We start from the raw sequence: 7,298 nt of genomic DNA, 5'->3' as shown, positions 1-7,298 counted from the left end.
TTGCTTTGCAAAATCTTGTCATGTGAGCGAATCACGCTGTCACTGCAGTTGCCTGGCAGCAGAGGAAGGCACCCAGGGATCCCATGGGACCACTGCTGCAGGGTGCATCAACGCAAGAATGAGAAGTGCTATCGCCCCAAAAAGTTTGAATAGAAATGTTCTTTCTTTCTTTCTTTCTTTCTTTCTTTCTTTCTTTCTTTCTTTCTTTCTTTCTTTCTTTCTTTCTTTCTTTCTTTCTTTCTTTCTTTCTTTCTTTCTTTCTTTTTTTCTTTCTTTCTTTCTTTCTTTCTTTCTTTCTTTCTTTCTTTCTTTCTTTCTTTCTCTTCTCTTCTCTTCTCTTCTCTTCTCTTCTCTTCTCTTCTCTTCTCTTCTCTTCTCTTCTCTTCTCTTCTCTTCTCTTCTCTTCTCTTCTCGTCTTTCTTAATAATGAAACTTTCTCTAGTCCTTATTGTGACTAATTTGTTTCATTGCATTTGATGGCCTTTGATGAAATCAGCTGTGTACTTTATTAAAGGGCCCTTTGAAACCACTGGGGTCAACTTATTGAAATCAGCCTACTTGAGCTGACAAAGCCAGATGAGGAGAACCCTTTGAAAGTTCCTTTGTTCTTCCCTGGCAGACAAGCGAGCATCCAGTAGGCCACAGTGCAGCTTTTCTCACAAGCTGTGAGAAGCATCACAGCCAATTTGGGGCTAAGTCAATCAGCACAGTAGCTGAGGGAGCACTGGACTGTTGTTGGTAATCTCTCTGCAGAACGTGCTCCACCAGGCCTTTGGTTCATTAACTTTTCAGCCGGATGGAGTCTTGGAGCCGTGTGTGTGTGTGTGTGTGTGTGTGTGTGTGTGTGTGCAAAGGATCCCACCTGCCCCTTAACGACTCTCAACAGCAAAAACAACAGTGTCAAGCGATACAGTGATACAGTAATATAGTCAGTATGTTTATCATATTATACATATTCAAATTTTTGTGGATGTATCCTCTGAAATATATAATTTAGGAGAAATACAGTAGTATTCTACATACTGTAAATATATACTGTACAGTTTATTCCACATATATGTGAGGGCATTAGCTGCTTCAGACAGTTTAGATGTGTTTAAAACTTTTAAACTGATCATAGATGCATCCATGGAACGTGGTTCTGAATAATTCATGCAGAGATATACATGATGTACATGTGAATCACACTGTCCGATGCCTTTTTATCTTCATCTTGACAGGTACCCCTTGTAGTTTGCGTTATTTTCAGCATGCTAGCAGCCTGGCTGTGGGGATGTTAGTCTGTCAGTCTCTCCTACTTTTTTCCCCAGAGAATGAATCCTGATGCCTTTGTTGTTTACCTGAAATGAGTGACATCGGCAGGTCTAAGAGGACGAACTGGAGTTTGTGGTTCCCAGACAGGGTTCCCTGCTGATTCTGAAACCCTTAACACCACCAGGAAATTTATGTTTTGTGTTTGAGTGAAATCACTGGAGGGAATGCAAACCAACTAGGCTCATGTCCCCTTGGGATAAAAACCAAGAATCAAGAGACTCCCTTCTCAGCAAAAATATATCACATCGCATCCTACCATGAGGTCAGAATGTTTGTGCAATACTTGAATCGTAACCAGACATCTGCAAAACTAGTCAAGTTACTAATAAGCAGAAGTATGTATGCAAATGCATACAACTACCACACTAACAAATCAAACAAAAACAACCAAACATCATTACTTACGGTATGGTAAACATTGTTGCCTGGTGACAGCAATGCAGAGCTTTTTGTTGAAACCTCAGTTTATTTACACGGATCTTCTCCAACAGATTCTACTTACAGTATTTTTTCCATCAAACTGTCAACAACTTGACATAATAATTGTATCACCTTTTCTTGCAGCTTGTGATTGAGAACTCAAAATGAAAACAATCTGCAGGAATGACAACTGAAACAAAGGTCACTTTTCAAAAGGATAAGTCTTGGTCACTTGAGTGCAACTCGGAAATGTCAGATAATGTGACCATGCGCTCGTCTGTTGCAGACGGCCACTAGAGAATCCACCACTGCATGTCAATTCCACACGGCAACATGAGACAATCAGAAACCTCACACAACCTCAGGGAGAAATTGACTCCATTCTGACCTTGACTGTTACCACAGGTTCACGTGGTAACGCTGAATTTAGTCTGTGGAGTGTAAATGCATCCCACTGGCTGCATTGTATATTCAGATGTACTGTAACAAGCAATCAAAATATTTAAGCAATCATAGAACTAGCATCCAGTATGTGGTGCTTTTACTGACTTTCCAGGTTTTAGTTTTTCTTTGTTTGTGTCCCTCACTCCCTAGCTTGTCCTGCCATCTGCAGGCAATTTCATAATACTGCAGTTGCCTCAACCTACAGTTACTGCTCAGAGCTGAGAATGATCAAAAGGGAGAGGAGTCTAGGCACAAAAGCAAAAATGCTTAAAACGTTAAATTATTGGGGAGTCTGTAAATAAACACAAGAAATAAATAAATAAAATAATATGTTTGTCTGTGATGTATATGTTTATTAAAGTTTTTACTTCTCTGTATAGTTTAGGTAAAAATTTCGTTCTATGCTGTGCTACGCTTGTTCCCGAATAAAGCCAGGTCGTGTAACGCTCCAATAGGATTTGATGACAGTGGTGTAGTATAGCACGTGCGTCGCCAGGGGGAGCTAGTTTTCACCCACACCACCGGAAGCTGTAGATCGAAGTTTGTTTATGCCTTAGCTTTTCTGCTTCCCGTCAGAAAGTTATAGAAATAAATATGCTCAACAATGAAAAGCACTATGAGGATTTAAGTAAAGGGTTAGAGAGTGTTCCCGTTATTATCGAGAGGAGCTCCGCCGAGTTTCATACATTTCAGGTAACTCCACGCAGCGGAAAGCGCTATAATGTAACGTTAAATTAGCCACACGTTTCATATAAGCACAAAATGTATCTGCATGTAGCATACATAGTTTTTTTATATAATTTGTATGCTGTCCTAATGATACGTGGCAGCGTACGCACATTAACTTGCTAAATACGTTCGATCAGCGCGTTATCGTTCATACTGTGCAGTAGCTTTTCCTCCTGTAATGTGTCACATTGTCTCGCCGAGTTGTGAAAAATCAGCGCAGCATCTGTTCTAGTTGACGGTTCATCCATTCAGAGCTGAATGTGTTCTGAGAAATGATGGACTGTACATTAGAGGCGTCCACAATGGTTTTAATACTGGTCCTTTGCATCATGAGTTTATATCACAAAACTGTAATCATGAAAACAAGTTTAAAAATGAATGACCACCATGAGTAAAACGTACCCTGATTCTTTAAGGGTTTAATTTGTCTTTTAGCTACACACATATTACGTATGCACTAGCCTAATATTGTTGTAAATAGGTAATAGAATTGATTTGCGACATGATCGAACAGCAACACATACAAACACATGGCGAATACTGTTGGTAATAGTATGTGCTTTCATACATTTTTAGCACTCCTCTTAAATGTATTTCATATCATGTTGAAAACACGTATGCAAACATATGATGCACAATTCTCCTATTAATGTGTGTCGAAGAAAGTTGGTGCTACATTACCATCAATACCGTTATCCTGAATCAGATTGATGGAGTCATTTCCCCAGCAGTTGGCATCAAATAACTGAAGGGCACAGACATCATCAGACCCAGCAGAAACCACAAAAATAAATCTAGACCCAAAATAGGTTGTCCTACTTCACATTCTTTGCTCTAGATGCCCTAAAAGACCAACTTCATAGAATTGTAATGTAACTGTTAAAATAATTAACAGAAGTAAAGTATATTTTCAATACTAGATAATAAAGGTTCTGTAATGTCTTAATTTACAAATTCTTCATTTTTACGTTTCTTTGATTTCCTCCAGTATACTCCAGATAATATTCAGGGACCAGGATGCATCGTTGACCCCAGTGAAGTCACACTTCCTGGGTGCCCCTGTCTTGCCCACTCCTGCTTGACGCAGAGCTGCTGCTGCCTGCAAGCTCATGGGCAGGTGTACGACTGCACCGGCACCCTGCAAGACATCAACAGAGCAGACACCGGGTACAGCTCGCCCGTGTTTGAGTGCAATGCCCTTTGCACCTGCAGTGACAATTGCGCTAACCGTGTCGTCCAGATGGGGTTACGGCTCAGACTGGAGGTTTACAGAACCAGAAACAGAGGCTGGGCAGTACGGGCCCTGGACACCATCACAAGAGGGACATTCGTGTGCGAGTATGCAGGAGAAGTTGTCAGCTTCGAAGAGGCCCGACGCAGACAGCTTGCTCAGAGATCAGAGGAAAATAATTATATCATTGCCATAAGGGAGCATTCAGGTGTGGACTCCATCACTGAGACTTTTGTGGACCCAACCATGGTGGGAAACGTGGGCCGCTTTCTCAACCACTCTTGTCTGCCAAACCTGTTGATGCTGCCGGTCCGCGTGCATTCTGTGATTCCCAGACTGGCGCTGTTTGCTGCAAGGGACATCAATGCACTGGAGGAGCTGACGTTTGACTACTCAGGAGGATACAGTAATCAGCCTCCAGTGGAGCTGCTGTCCTCACAAAGTGACGCCGCCATTCAGGCCAGTAGGACAGATGGACTCCAGAGGAAACTGTGCCATTGTGGTGCAAAAACCTGCACCCAGTTCCTTCCATTGGATTTATCTGTTCTCAACTAAACAATGACTGAATGACAAGAGAGGTTTTTGATTGTCAGTGATATGGGTCCTTAACAAATATGTTATTTCCTTCTGGCTCTATTATCAGCTTTGAGAGAGTTTTATTCAATTTCTCATCAGAATAAGACAACATATGGTGGATCCATAAACAGTCAGCTGGATGAGTAATGTCTCTGCCTGTTATTGTTTCCTGTTTAGTCTCCTGATATGTCACGGTCTTAATGCTCTCTCCCACTCAGACAAGCTTTGCTTTTCTGCAAGAGTAGACTTGTGTTTTCATCTCTTTTTTCCACTTTTCTTCAAAATTTGTTTCATCAGTCAGGGGAGACTGTTCGTCCTGTATAGGATGTGTCCCACTGGGACCGGATAGTTTTGAAGCTGTCATCTTGCCCTACAGCATATACAGTGAATCCAGTTTGTCAAATAATGCATGAATTCTGAAGTGGCAAGAGATTACATGAAGGAAATACATATAGGTTATAGACTTACATCTTTGCATATGCCAGAGCTACTGTATATGTGTAGGAGTATATCATGTTGAATCAACTTCATATTTAAGGGAAAAAAACATCACGTCTCCATCAACTTGACATTTCTTTTGTGTTCATGTGACGCAGTCTCCATCGTAGATATTCTCAGTTTCTCATCACATTCAAACCTTGAGAGAGAAGGGACCAATTAAAAAGAGCCAGAGGGTATTTTTATATAGAAACCGGCTTTATTCCCCCGTCAAAGGAGGGGGGCAAAGGTGTCCCACTTTAGTGTGACCATTCTGAAATCAGGGCCGTCTCTCAGTGTGATCCATTTCTAGTCTAGACCTGCTTTCATCTTATTAATATCCACATCTGGGTTAATTAGGATGGAGATTGTAATTCACCCGGAATTGGGACATGGAAGCCCTCTGCTGATCGGAGGCTGCCTTCGAGTTGATTGGTTTTTGTATGGTGTTGCAAGTGGCACAGGATGTTGTTGTGTCAACCTATATTTCTCCTCTGTATGGGCTACATACTGTGTGAGTCTTACCTGTCATATTGGTCAACGCAGCCTGGTTCTGTTTAAAGAGAACATTCTCCACCCGCTGTCAAGGGGCACAGGCATATTTTCAAATTGTCAAAGCCTTTAAGCTCCTCCAAGTGATGATCTGACACAGTAGTAGTCATAGTAGAATGACATCTGAGGGCATATAGTGTCCAGTAGATTTTATAAAATATGTTAAGCCACAGCTTATGACAAGGAAGGCTTTAAAGCCATGTGGGGGAATGTGGATGGATGCTGCAGTGGATGTATTCATGGCCATGAAGAAAACTAGGACAGGCATTATAGGAAAACCTATACTCAGGCATTTCTTAAACCGAAGAACAGAACTCTATAGAATGTTCTAGGTCAAGGTTTTTCCCCCACTATCAGCTGAAGAAGGTGCCATTCTCTGGATTTCTCCTCATTCTGCTACAGTACAGTAGAATTTTGCATTTTATTTGAAGATGAGAAACCTCCCATGTAACCTGTGGCCCTGTTTGGTGCGTCTGTTCAGTACTTAAGACGCTATTTTAAAAAACAATAAAAAGCACTCTCTCTTCAGATGCGTGACTCATGTCATTCTCAAGTCCCCGTGTTCTTGGAGTCGCCATGGCGACCGGCTGTGTGTACAGGAGGTGATTTGGTTGGTTCGGAGGTGCACGAAAGCTGTTCTCAAATCCTGACTGTTATAGAGCCGGGCTGCGAATCCTTTCCACGACGGTCACCTAGCAACAACTAGTTAATCATAGGAGGTGAACCTCCCCACCGAACCCTGTCCACAGAAAACCAAACATGCCAAGGATGGATTACAATACAGAAGCCTGTTAGTGTGAGAGTGGCAGAAGACGCTTTTCCCCATTGTGTGGTGGTAATTACTTACTGGTTTTGCACTGTGGCAGAGCAAAGAAGCTATTGTGTCATGTTTCAGATTCAACTGTTCGCCTAATATATTAGTCAAGTTGGCCTTGCTTTTTTTAGTGAGTTGCCTAATATGATGTGTTTATAGTCATACATGTACTTTGACATTTTGGAAAATTAATTTGCAGCTCGTCATTAAAAATATGAATGTCACCAATTATCTTTTACCACCATTTGTTGATTTTTAGAGAAGATGAGGGGTTGACCTGGATTAACATGGATTCTGCTGTGAAGCAAAGCATGTAAATCTTGAAAGTGACATAGTCAGCTTTGACTTTGGATATTTAGTCTTTTATGTGCAGGTCTTGCCTATTGCAGTTTGAAAGCACAAAGAAGACGTGACTTTTAACATAAGACGGATGCACTTCAATACGGGGTTGAGAAACTATTTCAGTCTGAATGACCAGTGGAGAAATCACAACTGGCAGTCCATTTGTTGCAAAAATGGAGCACCCCTCTGATGAGGGAGCAGATGTCCTTGCCTTGAATCCTGCAGCCAAATGGAAACACACACACACACACCAACACACTCAGTGGCATCATGGCTCAGGGTCTCAGCTGGCAAAGACACTTGAAAGTTCAATTTCTAACATTTTTCTCAGCCTTTGACAGACATTTAAACAAACTGAAATTAATTACACTACATGTCGGTGTCCTAATATGAAAGGAA

General features: G+C 41.4%; 1 protein-coding gene across 1 annotated transcript; it reads left to right on the top strand.

The window, feature by feature from the left end:
• Window positions 1-2,665: 2,665 nt before the first annotated feature.
• Window positions 2,666-6,786, top strand: setmar (SET domain and mariner transposase fusion gene). Its single transcript, XM_029151740.3, has 2 exons — window positions 2,666-2,871; window positions 3,896-6,786. Exons 1-2 carry the CDS (start codon window positions 2,773-2,775, stop codon window positions 4,691-4,693), a joined length of 897 nt encoding a protein of 298 aa, XP_029007573.1. The 5' UTR covers window positions 2,666-2,772; the 3' UTR covers window positions 4,694-6,786.
• The last annotated feature ends 512 nt before the right edge of the window (window positions 6,787-7,298 follow it).

The sequence above is a fragment of the Betta splendens genome, chromosome 5 (genome assembly GCF_900634795.4).
Source record: "Betta splendens chromosome 5, fBetSpl5.4, whole genome shotgun sequence".
NCBI lineage: Eukaryota > Metazoa > Chordata > Actinopteri > Anabantiformes > Osphronemidae > Betta > Betta splendens.
The sequence above is the reverse complement of the archived record's forward strand: the minus strand, read 5'-3'. Positions and strand labels throughout refer to the sequence as shown.